The following is a 13,585-nucleotide window of genomic DNA, read 5'->3' as shown; positions in this document are numbered from 1 at the left end:
TAGTAAGAAACAGCCTAATATATCCAATACCAACAGAATAGGTGCTCATCCACCCACTCCAGCTCCTGGTTTAAAGTATATCAGTGGACAAACCAATGTAAATTACAATAGTTCAAGTATGTAGTAAGTTCATTCTCAAGTTGTAGAAAGTCTCAGACACTCAAACATGTATTTACTGCTTTCTGGAAATGAAAGAATGGGTCAGCTATTCTAGTGAGAGAACTTGGCTTCCATTCCTATTTTAAGAGTTAAGGTTTAGCTGCCTTGTAAGTATGGCTGCTTGAGATTTTATGAAACACAATCAGAGTCTTGCATAGTCTTCGATGAATCACAGATTCGCTTTCCAAGCACTGCGCTGCACACAGTATGACTCTTGTCTGTCTTTCTGTATACGCTCATTGTGAGGCTTCCAAACAGCACTTTTCATGTCCATAATCTTTGGTTTGCAGTTGTACTCTCACAATTACATCATTTAGAAATGTTTTGTGGGACTTGTAAAAGCAGAATAACCAGCTGTTAATTATACAGCTGAAGTTTGAAGCTCTGCTGTATATCTGTCTAACACATGCCACAGGCTTCTTGTGACTTTGCAGGTCATTGAGATGTGGATTTCCTAACTCAGTTACTGTGATACTGAAGATTCTTGTTTCTGTTCTCTCAGGAGGTGTGAACGCATCAATTGTTTTAATTATTTGGATTGTCAAAATACTCCTGTGCGCATCACTTATTACCAGCTGAACTTCCAAACCAATATTGTTGTCCCAGCTCACATTTTCCGTATCGGACCATCACCTGCTTATGCTGGAGACAACATAATCCTAACCATCAACAAAGGAAATGAAGAAGGCTACTTCAGCACTAGAAAGCTTAATTCCTACACAGGCATTGTGTATCTTCAGCGACAAGTGAAAGAACCTAAAGACTTTTTGTTAGATGTTGAAATGAAGCTCTGGCGCCAAGGAACATACACAACTTTTCTTGCCAAAATTTATATATTCATCACAGCTCATGCTTACTGAGGCATGTATTGACATTGAAATTTATTGGTGCTCTGCTCTTTAACCAAAGCTTATTACTGTGGAACTGACATTTAGTGCATCTAGCCTTTATATTATTTTTCTATCATTGCTTCAAACTTTTTTATTGGTTGTATAAATTAACTTAAGTTTTACTGACCAATTTTCTTATGTAATTCTTTAGATGAGTGAAGGAAGGGGTTTAAAGGAAAGTCGTGGGTTGTATACTAGAACCTTCTCTTAGAATTGTCCAGTGAATAAAGTAGGCTTAGTTACATCTACAGGGTATTGCACTAGAAAGGAAACCAGTTCACTTGGGAGTATCAGTTTGAGCCAATGACAAGGAAGAGAAAACCTTGAGCAATTTCCTTTTAAGGCATGTTGTATAAACTGGTGGTTTACTTAGCTAGTGACTTCACTGAAACTTCTCTACACTCAGATATTGTAGTGATCAGGGCACTACACGCATGCAGACAAAATAACTAGCTCACATTAGGTTGAAGGCTTATTTTTTTGCCCAAGTATTACAGTGTATTGTCTAGAAATAAATTAATAAAGCAACACCCCACCAACTAACAAAAGTTGATTGCATTATCATGTCTTACTTCAATGGGACTATTCATATGTTTAAAGTTAAATGTCAGCAAGACCAAACTTCAGGTGTGTTTTGTACTAACTCACACTGCAGTTTGTAGTTTGAACTCATCTCTGTAAAAACCCATTTTATTTAGGTAGTTCTAATCACGGATCAGATGTACTATAATTCTTAAAAGAAAAGTCAGAGATGACTCATGTAAGCAACCACCACACCTTATTCAAAAGCATAGGTGTGCAACTAGTTTGTAGGTTACAACATTAAATAAACATAAGGGGAGTGACTTCTGTTTTCCAGGAAAATGACCTCAGTTAAGCTACCTAAATGACACAGGGGAAAATGCTTCTTAAATTGGCAGGTTGTAGTATGCCATTTAGTAACAGCACAACCTAAGTTTCAAACTGGATTTCCTCTTTTTCCATAGGAAACTGGATGAGGCCCAAAGCTGAGGGCCAGATGTGGTAGTATGTAGTATAATCAAAGTATCTGATAAAACTTAGAAATGAGTATCAACATTTTTTAGCCTCAATGCTTTCTGAGCAACTTTGATCCAGGTATAATTTTTCGGCAAAATGTTCATAAGGAAAAATATAACCACAATATATGACTGCTTACTACACTATAGTTTAATAAGTCATTCTCTGTCCTACACTAGGTATTTTGACCATTGTGCACTGTATGTAAAAGTAACAGGAACCAAGCTTTATGGCTGTTTCTACAGAAGCAATCAACAGTTTTATTACCACATTGTAATATATTAACTTTGTTTGTATGAGGGTTTAAAATCATATAAATGCTACCTATGGGGTGACAGGGGAGAAGTACTGTATTCATTATATCCCAAGACCAATTTCTAAAATTTCAAATAAGCCATTTTTATTTGGACTTTTACAGATAATAAAATGTAAACTTTTTTGTATCTAACATAAAGTCCATGACTACAGAAAATGAATTATTTTCATTCTCTAGCTGAAAGTTTGGGATATCTGCTAGTTTTATGCATCAAATTTATGCTTGCTACTCTACCAGATTCTTTGTAAAAGTGATCTTCCTCCACATGACTTCTGTTTTCCATAGTTAATAGCCTTAAGAAATTAGCAGCAAAGTGCCAATTAGAAAACACAAGTGTATGCGGTTCATAATTTCAGTTAATGTATATCTCCAGAAATGCAGCAGTGAGTTGAAGAGTCTTTCAGATGTATTACAAAGCCTATGTGTGAAACAGTGATAGCATTCTCCATGCCCTAGTAGGGCACATCAAGAGTCGCTGAAACCCAAAGTTTTCCATCAGCATTAGAATTTGATTGAACGTAAATGCCATTCAAGCTCTGGCAGCCTTTGCTGTCAGAGAACTAATGGACAAGCGATCTGTTACCAGGAGACCTTCTGCTGACTAAAAACAACCACAGTCAATCATGTTAAGTGTCTGGCAGTTTGCAACACTGACTTCTCATTTTCTAGGACAGGTAATTGATGAAGAACATTCTGGAAAATGTTCTGCATACTATTATATAGAAAAAAAGTGGTGGTTCTAAAAACTGCCTTCATCAGCACAGCATCCTACAGGCATCCAGACAGGAGAGAATGGGAACTTTGCACTACCTGTCAGAGAAATGCAAAGGCCTGTGGAGGATAATTTGACATAAAATTTTTTCCTGGGCAACCTAAACAGCCATTTACCTCATTCTAAAGAAAAAATATATATATACTCCCTGTTTGTTTTCAGTAATGGGTGTGGTGTAGGTGAGGTTAATATGGTATTTCACTTTCTCCTTTCTCATTTCAGCCCAGTGTTGTAATTGCCTTAAAATGGGCTGATGCCAACCACAGGTCCTACTGATGTCAACTGCAGGATTTGGGTCTTATTGCCTGATTCAAAGCAACTTCAAGCCAATGGATATATAAAAATGCAAATGACAGTCAACACCATAGTGTTTGCAGCTGTCCCTTAGTCACTGGATGGGCCGGGGCCCTAGTAACTTTTGAGAACATCTTTAAAAAAGTGTCCATTATAAATCCCATCTTACATCATCTATGTCTAAATAAATTAAACCACTACTGAAAAACTTATCTTCTTTCTTTTTCTTCTTTTTTTTAATGAGTTCAGATTTTTAGGTCAGTTTATTTTTTTTTGTGACAGATATATTGAAATGCATAACAAAGCATTATTCAACTTGATGGAAGTCATGAGAAGATGACAGTTTTTTTCAACCCTAATTATCAAAATGCTTTTATAGACTTTGAACATGTGTTTGTGCATGTGTAAACATTTAAACAACTTGGCTAACCATATACTTAATGTATAATAATTGTTTAATATTTACTTGAAAAATATGTCTGGAACTGGTAGGAGGTTGTATAGAATACTGACTAATAAGTATCATTAGTGATTTCTGGCAATTCAAGCATGTTAATTACAACACCTCTGATTTTTTTCCTGACTATCCTAGTCTTTGACACACAATCAGAGCTTTCAACCACCCAAAAGAACTTGCGATAGAGAGATGGATAGAGAGATTGTTCAGAAGTTTACTTATCCCTGTAAGGTTGATATAAAATAGGTAGATACACTTTGTACCTGCTCTAGAGTTGTATATCTTTTCCTCTTTCTTTTATAGTAAAAAAAATCTATTTTAAAATATGTTGATGTAACCTGGTGGTCAGTGTTTGCCTCCCTTTTAAGTTCTGGTTTATAGAAGGAGAGAGTTACCCAGGTAAAAGCCTGGGTCTTTAGCTCTTGCTGTAATAACTTAGGGTGAAATTCTGCCCTCACTGAAATCACTGGCAGTTTTGTCATTTACTTCAAACTTTTACCCTTCTGCTTTTATCTTTAGATGTTCTCGTTCAATCCCCAGTGTGACAATCAAGATGGGGGTCATCATTCAAAAAACATCCCTTTTTTTCTCCCCCTTACATCCATTATTCATGGTGGTTCAAGACAAAAGCTGGTATCAGTTTTGGGTTGTGGCTTGTCCTTTAAAACTCATCCCTGACCCAGTAGTCAGCAAATTTTCAGAGTTGCAAGTTAGCACACCCTTGCTCAGGTCTGATGCAGGCTCACATTTTGATGTGATGGTGGCTTTTCCATGCTGCTGCTGCTTCTCACTCTCCAGCAGTGCTGCAGGCAAAGCTCCTTGCTGCCCAGCCCTGGTACAAACGTGGATGAAGCCCCTTGCTGCCAACATGCAGCTAAAGCTCCCCAGCTGCACAGGTTAGATCCATTGCCTTTGCAGGCCCTACGTTGCCAACCCTTGCCCTAACAAAAAGATCTATTACACTGGTACATTTACCTGTTCAGATGAACAGTCTCCCACTAAAAAGAGGCACAAGTGCATCCAATGATACTAATGTCATTAGCTGGAAGATGCAACAGGCAGCCATAATCAGGGCTGCTTTCAAATGAAGGGGAAACTGCAGTGAAGAGACTGTTGTAGGGGGGAGCAAGGGCTGGAGATCTCCCTTTCTGCTTTAATCTGCTTGCTTTATCACTAGGAAGTATAACAGGGAATCAGAAACTGAAGGAAATTTAGCAGGATCTTGCAAACGTGCATATTTTTAGGTTTGTGCATGGGAGCAATCCCCTTTCAGTTGGACTACTAGTGTATCCTCTTCAGTCGGGGTGTTACGTGCTTACTCTGAATCAAGACTTTCATTTTGTCTTTTTAGTGAAATAAAGCCATTTTATTTTCTCCAATGTATTTCATTGGGAGGCTGTAGTACTGAATTTAGGACACTAAGTGAGAGACTGTTTTAGAGCCTTTGGGGCTTTACCATATGATTAAACAATAACATCTCCTAACAGTGAGCATGTTTTGCTAAGTTCTATACCAGGATGAACCCCAGGCATTGGAGGTAATTTCTTTCTTTAACAGAATGCTTCTGTCAGATAAACGAGTGCTCTTTCATTTTTGTACTATAATGTCTGGGTGTAGGTATAAGTGTGGTGTGCAGGTTCTCTGTCTTTTGATTTTAGGGAGCAAAGCTGGATAATCCTGTGTTAATTCCTTCAGTGGTTTCCTTACAACTCTCTTCCCTGGCAAGGAAGGAGGTTCCAGTTATGGTGAATCAGGGCCACTATCTGAACATGGATTTGGAAGGTGCATAACTGTCCTCTTTTGCCATCTTCATTACTTGCCCCAACAGAGACATTTAATATAAAGCAAATATTGAAAGGTCTGATTGTTGCTCCATATTCAATTGTGTAACCCTGGAGCTATATGGTGGTAAAACAAGTCTATTTCATTCTAAAAACTTCTGTTGCACGTCTCACAAACGATGAGTAGCATAGTTCTTATTAGCTTCATGAATGCCTTTCACTCTCATAGACCACACAGGGCAGTTGTTCGGGAGTACAACTGAGTGCATTGGGGGAATGCTTCTTTGTGTTTCTCCTGATCTTGAGAATGGCCAGTGGGATGCTCTAATCTCCAGTGATTTGTTAGTGACCTAACACAACTAATTAGGCCGGCCAGAACATCTGGAAAATAATTTGTTCCATCCCTACCCCTATCAAATAAGTCTTATCGACTGAGGTCCAGAAGATGTGGCTGTGGAGCTGGCTATCTGTCAGATTTATATCAGCTGAGGATCACCAATACTGGGTGTTCAGAACTGCTCTAAACTATGCCACCTTGTCATAGCCTCCATGGAGCCCTCCACTGGCTGGGGATTGTGCAGCACAGTCTTGGTTATGAACAGACGCTCATTTCTACAGGTAGAAATCTTTCTGGGAGAGGGAGCATGCAGGTGTTCAGCCTGCAGCCACCTTTCTTCTCTGCTCTCCACATGTGCCTGAGACAGGTGATGTTCTCTGGGGAAGACTTAGAGAGCAGTGCCTACTCCACTTCTCCCAGTCCCCAGGGGAGTGAAGCAGTATGGAAAGACTCCCGTGCCTTCTCCAGACTGGGTTCTAGGGAGTGGTGGAAAGCAGCTTCCTCCACTTCCAGTATCTGGGAGTGGAGCAGAGGGAGCAGTGAGTCAAAGACCCCAGCCCTTTCTTGAAGCCAGACAGTACCCATTTTGAGGAAAAAGCAGTGATGGCTGCTCCTCTCCCCTTCCAAACCAGTCCAGTAAAGGAAAGGGAGTAACTATTGCTACTCCCTGCCTCTTCCCCAAACTGGGTGCTAGGGGTGTATGAAGTGGGCCATATTTGATTCAGATTCGGCCTGATTCAGGGGAGAGTGATTCAATTCACTGATTTGGATCACTGTCCCGATTCAATTCGGCCAAATCCAAATCTGAAAATTTGATTCTTATTTGGAGAATCAGCAATTCAGCCATAGATACAGCTTTATATGTTTTTTTTACATACTTTGAGGTATCAGGCGTGGCTTGTGACTGCTGCAATGGTGGAGCAGCTGGAGTATCCCATGGGAGCACGGGGGGGGGGCTGCATGCTCGACAGCAGACCACCCCCCCCGGGGCCCTCTGGCTCAGCAATCGGCTGCAGGGGGACCCTGGGTGCCCCGCAGGCCCAGGAGGCACCAGTCCCTGGGGGGGGAGGGTCCTCTGCACACTCTGCGGCAGATCCAGAAGTAGACTGGAAGTGCTTCTCATCCACTTCTGGGTCTGCTGCCAAGTGTGCTGGGGACCCTCTCGCATTCCTGTTGGATGCTCCATCCACCCCACCATCTCATTGTTCATTAGCCACCTGGTACCTTGAGGTATGTAGAAAAAACATGTAAAGCTGTGTCTATGTCCAAATCGTTGAATCTCTCCAAATTGAATCATAGAAATTAATGGGTCTCCCAATGCGATTCAGATTCAGAGATTCAGCCACTGAATCAGGACAGCTCTCTGGATTGAGTCAACAACCGAAGCTTTTCAAGGAATACTACCTTCAGTTCTAGTGCTTCAGAATGGCAGGGTATGTGCTAGAGTTGAAAAAGAATGTCTTGTATCACTCTAGAGTTATGCTCATTGAAATGTAAGCTGGTCTTTCTCTTCTGTGGCAGACGTACTTTACTGTAGAGATATAAAAGAGTAATCCCAGCTAATCTTAGCCATTGCTGAGGTCCATTATAGTTAATCCTATTGTCTTTCAATTGCACCTTGAAGATGTAGCTTTTACACCAACAAACAGTATTACAGGAAGAGAGATTCAGACTGCTTCTCCAATACTGGAGTAATTACTGAATTCAATGCAACTGTAATAACACATGTAGGAAAAGAATTGTAGCTTACCATTAGTGTAACATCTATATTATGTTATAATCATTCTTCTGTATATTTTATGAAGATTTTCAAGTGAATAGGTGAGCAAGAAATGTAAGAATAAACTTGCAAAAATATAGAATTGTGCCCGCCTGGCCTCGAACATCTGGTCACGTGTGGCTTTGGTCCAAATGTTCGATGGTGTCCGCCTTATCACCCCGGGTGGTCCATCGACTAGGTGTTCGCTTCTGGTGTGGTCCTCCCCAGTCTCGCTTGCCACGACTTTGAATCTTATTCCAATGGAGGGTTGAACCACTCAGGTTCCCTCAATGGCGGAACGTCTATCTAGTGGTCTTCTGCGAGGCTTCACCTCCCCTCTGCCTCACCCTTACACCCAGCCTTGGCAGATCACTGCTGTCCTTGTGGCCAGATTCCCGAGTGCTGAGCCCCTGGTTACTTTCGCAGGAGGGGTGAGTCCCCCTACTGAAGGTATCAACAGCCTGCAGTATCCTCCCTGGGTTACAAGGCTGCTGCCTTTCCTTAAAGCTAACACCGACCCTGAAGCTTACTTAACGACCAGGCTCCACAAGCCCTGACACTCAACCCCTCCAAAAGTGGGAAACAAAAAATACAAAAAAAAATCCTTGACACCCCCTAAGGGACCCAACCGTCCCCTCGCCAGGGCCCCTTGGCCGAATCACTACCAATACGACCCTGACCCTTATGGGGCAATACTAGGCTCTATACGTGGCCGTGGTATCCTGTGGTCTCCACCACAATGCCTCTCCCTCGTCACCCAGCCTTCTATATCTTTGGGCCCCCTGAGGTCCTTCAATGGATGCCTGTCCTCCCGTTACCCGCAGGATCGGCAACCCACCACCAAGGTCCGAGCTTTGCAGCCTCTTGGACTGCCCTGGTCTCCCGTCTCCCACCTGGTGCGCCTCTTCAGCCACCCCAGTGCCCTCAACAGTCCCACCTGATCTGATGCCGGGTACCGTGCCAGCACCTCCTGCCCTTCTGCGGTGGTCACTGGTGTCGGGCTCTCCGCGCCCTCTGCCCTGTTCTCCAGGCTTCCGGTTGGGAGCAGTCGCTTCTGAGTCTCGGCTCTCTTCGCTGCAGCCAGCCATCTCTGGTTCACAGTGTGTGCAGCAGGATCCTTTCCTGCCGGGAAAAATGGCCTCCAGCTCTGTTCGCTCCCTCAGGAGCTCTGGAGAGACCCCTCCACCTGGTGCTCCTGCCAGTGTCTGTTCTCCAACCGCCTCTTCGCCGGCGGCCTATTTTATTTCCACTGGCCGGTGATCACCGCTGATGTCACTGGCTAGCAGTTGTATAAAGGTGCGGCTGACGATGAGCGTGGGCTCCTCCTTGTGTTCTGGCTTCGCCGCGGACCCCGCTGCAGGTGAGTGTTCCCCTTTACCTTTGCCTTTTCCTCCCTGCCCTTCTCAGGATTCTTGTTCCCGGGGTTCCCTCCTGGCTCTTTGGGGTCCCCCCCTTTTGTTTTTTCCCTGTGACAAGAATCATAGAAAGTTTGGGCTGGAAGGGACCTCAGGAGGTAATCTAGTCCACTCCCCTGCTCAAAGCAGGACCAGTCCTAACTAGATCATCCAGCCAAAGCTTTGTCTAGCTGGGTTTTGAAAACCTCCAAGTATGGAGCTTCCACAACCTCTCTGGGTAACCTGTTCCAGTGTTTTACTACCCTCCTAGTGAGAAAATTCTTGCTAATATCTAATCTTGCTGCAACTTAAGACCATTGCTCCTTGTTCTGTCATCTGCCACCACTGAGAACAGTTTAGCTCCATCCTCTTTTGAACCCCACTTCAGGTAGTTGAAGGCTGCTATTAAATACGCCCCCCCCCTTCCCCCATTCTTCTCTTCTTTAGACTAAATAAGCCCAGTTCCCATGGTCTTTCCCCGTAAGTCATGTCCCCCAGACCCCTCACCATTTTTGTCCTTCGCTGGACTCACTCCAATTTGTCCACATCCTTGGGGTGCCCAAAACTGAACACAGTACTCCAGATGTGGCCTCACCAGTGCTGAATAGAGGGGAAAATCACTTCCCTTGACCTACTGGCAACACACCTACCAATGCAGGCAAGAATACCATTAGCTTTCTTGGCAACAAGGGCACACTGCTGGCTCATATTCAGCTTCTTGTCCATAGTAACCCCCAGGTCCTTGTCTGCAGAACTGCTGCCCAACCAGTCGGCCCTCAGCCTGTACAGTTGCATGGGATTGTTCCATCCTAAGTGCAGGACTTTGCACTTGTCCTTAGTGAACCTCATGAGATTCCTTTTGGAGCAGTCTTCCAATTTGTCTAAGTACCTCTGAATCCTAGCCCTACCCTCCAGCATATCTACTACTCCCCCCAGCTTGATATCATCTGCAGATTTTCTGAGGGTGCACTCTATGCCATCCTCCAGGTTGTTGATGAAGACATTGAACAAAACTGGCCCCAAAACCAACCCCTGGGGCACTCCACTTGATACTGGCTGTCAGTATTTTACCTAATAATGTTTTACCTAATAAACTATTATGAGGCTGCACTGGAATAAATGAAAACAGAATATGACCTATTGTATGAGTCATGCCATGTGATATAATCTTGGGAGTTGAGTGAGTACAAGTTCACCATTCAGTCACAAAGTCTGGGAAACTCCAAACTTGGTGTAATGTTCATCTTCAATTCACAGCTCAGTGGAGCCAGTAACAGATAATTGGTAAGAGTCTCCTATCTTATAATTAGCTGCAAGACTTCCCCATATTTTCCAGGAAAGTTGGTGGCACTTCTAAAGTCCATTTACACAGTTAAGCTTATAGACTGTATTTGAAGAGATCTGCAACTATTAAAAACAGGTATCACATAGGCCCAATTCTGCATCCCTTATTGAGGCTTAGTACTACTTAATAAGTACAAGTAGTACTACTTACTTAGTACTACTTGTGTTAGAAGTTCTATGATGAGGTAGATTGGAATACTGGGTTCAGGAGTGGACTCAAGAGACTGGTTTTGTTCCTTGTTCTTTCACTGTCTTACAGAGTGACCTTGGGCAGGTCATTTTCTCTGTTCCCCAATTTCTGTATTTACAAGCTGGAGAAAATGTTGAAATGCCTTTTCCATACATTAAGATTATTCATAGATCATCAGGTAAATGCTACTTTGAATGAATCCAACTGAACCCAATATAAAGAAATATGATATTAATATGGCACTTTGTGGTCATTTGGCTATTATTATTTGTGCAGTGACCAGAATACAAATTTTACTGGCTAATTTCTTCTAATTGCTTCTCTGAGAGAATTTTTTTAACATCAGAGTCATTATATATACCAGTTACAAAACATTGAAGGGCTGATTCAATTTATGATCTCACTCTGGAAAGTACAGTTGATGATAGTTTTCAGTAACACGATGAAATCACAATGAAGTAGGAGTTTGTAAACTGTCATAAAAGTATCACATTTTCTAAGGTTATAATAATACATACTAAAAGATTACTCTGTACATCTCAATTATCAAAAAAAAGCCCCACTTTTAAGTGGCATAGAAAGCAAAAAAAGCTGAAGTTTCAGAAGAAATAAATAATTTGATGAGATTAGGAGTTCAGAAGAAACCTGGACTAAAAACAGACAACTGATTTAATGTGGCATTGATTAGTCCCAGATATAACTTGCAGCAAAACAGGGATAGGACAGTTGTGTACACAAGAGGTTTAAATGGCAATAAACTCAAATTAGTCATGACTGTTCCAAATCAAAGTGTTCATTTAGATGCTTCATGGGTATTTAATGTGGTAAAATGGCCTTGTTCTTCTGTAAATTCTGGGATTTGCTGTGAGACATGATGCTCAAATCTGTATCAAACCAGTTGTCTTTTTTTAGCCCTAGTGTAATCTACATCAAGTTTGGTGGCCAGGGTCATGAATTTTAGTATCCAGTTCAGTGTCCATGGTTTAGTGTCTAAACACCTAGATATTAAAGAGCTGTTAAAACCTCAAGAAGGGGGCCATCATTTTTTCTGTATTCTCATGTAGGACTGTACTAGAATCATGGTAGAGAAAAGAGTGTATTAGTATAATTGCTTCAATTGGTTCATGAATTTCATGCCCTAGAATTTTCAGAGAATTTTTCTTTCGTCTCACAAAAAAGAGTGGTCATTATGGAAAAAGGGGGTGCCTACTTTTGGGCATGTCAAATGTAGAGGATTTCTGAGGGTGAACAGCTAAATAGTATCCTTATGAAGTGTTAAAACAATGTTAATATGCATGTTGCACTTTTCTATTTTGATTCACAGCCTGGAGTCAATGGGCATCTAGACGCATGCTCGGGGGGGTGTGCTTTAATGAAAGTGGTCCTGAGAGTCACTCTAAATAAAGCACCTGCAGCATCATGTGTATTCAGCGTCCCACACTTCAAAATGGTGGTGGAGGTGCCTTAACTAAAGCTTGTTCAATGAGCTTTAGTTGAAGCGCCCCCCACTGCCATTTTGAAACACGGGGATGCTGAATGCATGTGACACGGAAGCTGCTGGAGCACCCTAATTAGCACTCTCCAGCAGACTCAATTAATTAAGTCTGCTCTGATGCATGCTAATTAGCATGCATCAGAGCAGAGGTCTGGCAGGTGCCCAATAGGTTTTTAAGTGAGAAGCTCACTGAGATGTTTTAATCAGCTAGTCTTCTCCCAGCATTAGTATGTCCTCTGATTATTTATTAACTAAGCCTGGGTTCTTGAACACAACACAGTAGCAAAATGTCTCAGTAAACACCATCATGGATACAGTCTGCTTTTGAAGGTATGTGCTAGATTTTTAGTATTAATTCAGGGAGTATGAGAAGTGGCATACGTGTAATATGCACACATAATGAGCAATATTTTGATCTCAGCTATATGGGTGTAATGCCAGAATAACTGCCTTTCATTGATGAAGTTAAACCAGTGTAACTGAGATAACATTCTAATTTTCCAAACTTACAAATTACAATTCTTACAAAACTGGTGCATTTTTCAATGGGGATCTTGGGTGAGTTCAGGGGAGTTTCACTGAGGATGCATCTAGTCCAGTGCTCTCATATTAATTGCCTCTGACTTTGGAATCAAAACAGTTTGTTGGTTGCCCCTACATCCACTTTCTCCTATATGTGTCAGGGTATTTTTAAGCCTTCCTCAGAGACATAGGATGTTGACTATAGCCAAGGAAGGGGATTTTACTGAGGTGTGTGAATGCTCCTGCCAAAGCCAAAGGTTTCTAACTGCAGGGTCTTGCCCCTCCACTCAGGGTCAGACCAATTACCGTATTTGCAGTCAGGAAGACATTTTACCCCATGGTCAGATTTTTACTGACCGAGGGGGTTGTGGCTTTCCTTTCTAGTGGGGGGCATGGCCCCCTATCTAGGATCTCTTGAATGTACATGGACAACACTTTGTAGACACAGGACATTGGCTGCCATGGTTCTCCTGCTTAACTTGTTGTAAGTTAGGGTGCTAGGTCTGTGTTGCATCAGAGTTTATGGTAGTCTTATGTAGAGTTTAGATTGTGGATTGTATAGGATGGTTGGGTAGGAATGATCGTGCCTCAGGCAAGGGGTTGGACTAGATGACCTCAGGATGTCCCTTCCAGCCCTACTTCTCTGATTCTCTGTGATTCTGTGTTATATGTTTAAGGAGGATGTTTGGAATAGAACCCATATTGGGAACTTCCCTGTGTTGTTATTATTTAACAGCTAAAATATGGGCTCATTAATACATTCTTACCCTTGGTAAATTCAAATATAACAGTTCTAAAGCCTAAGAGATTCTCAAATGGTGTAAAATGCTTCACAAA

General features: G+C 42.0%; 1 protein-coding gene across 7 annotated transcripts in view; it reads left to right on the top strand.

The window, feature by feature from the left end:
* FBLN2 (fibulin 2) overlaps positions 1-4,252 on the top strand; it is a 243,105-nt gene extending 238,853 nt beyond the window's left edge. For all 7 annotated transcript variants that reach the window (XM_059715805.1, XM_059715804.1, XM_019495416.2 and 4 more), the window contains one exon: positions 662-4,252. In XM_059715805.1, coding sequence (XP_059571788.1) covers positions 662-1,019 — 358 coding nt within the window. In that variant the 3' untranslated portion in view covers positions 1,020-4,252. The remainder of the gene's footprint in view (positions 1-661) is intronic.
* Positions 4,253-13,585: the final 9,333 nt, after the last annotated feature.

The sequence above is a fragment of the Alligator mississippiensis genome, chromosome 12 (genome assembly GCF_030867095.1).
Source record: "Alligator mississippiensis isolate rAllMis1 chromosome 12, rAllMis1, whole genome shotgun sequence".
Lineage (NCBI taxonomy): Eukaryota > Metazoa > Chordata > Crocodylia > Alligatoridae > Alligator > Alligator mississippiensis.
This window is presented reverse-complemented; position numbering and strand designations above follow the sequence as displayed.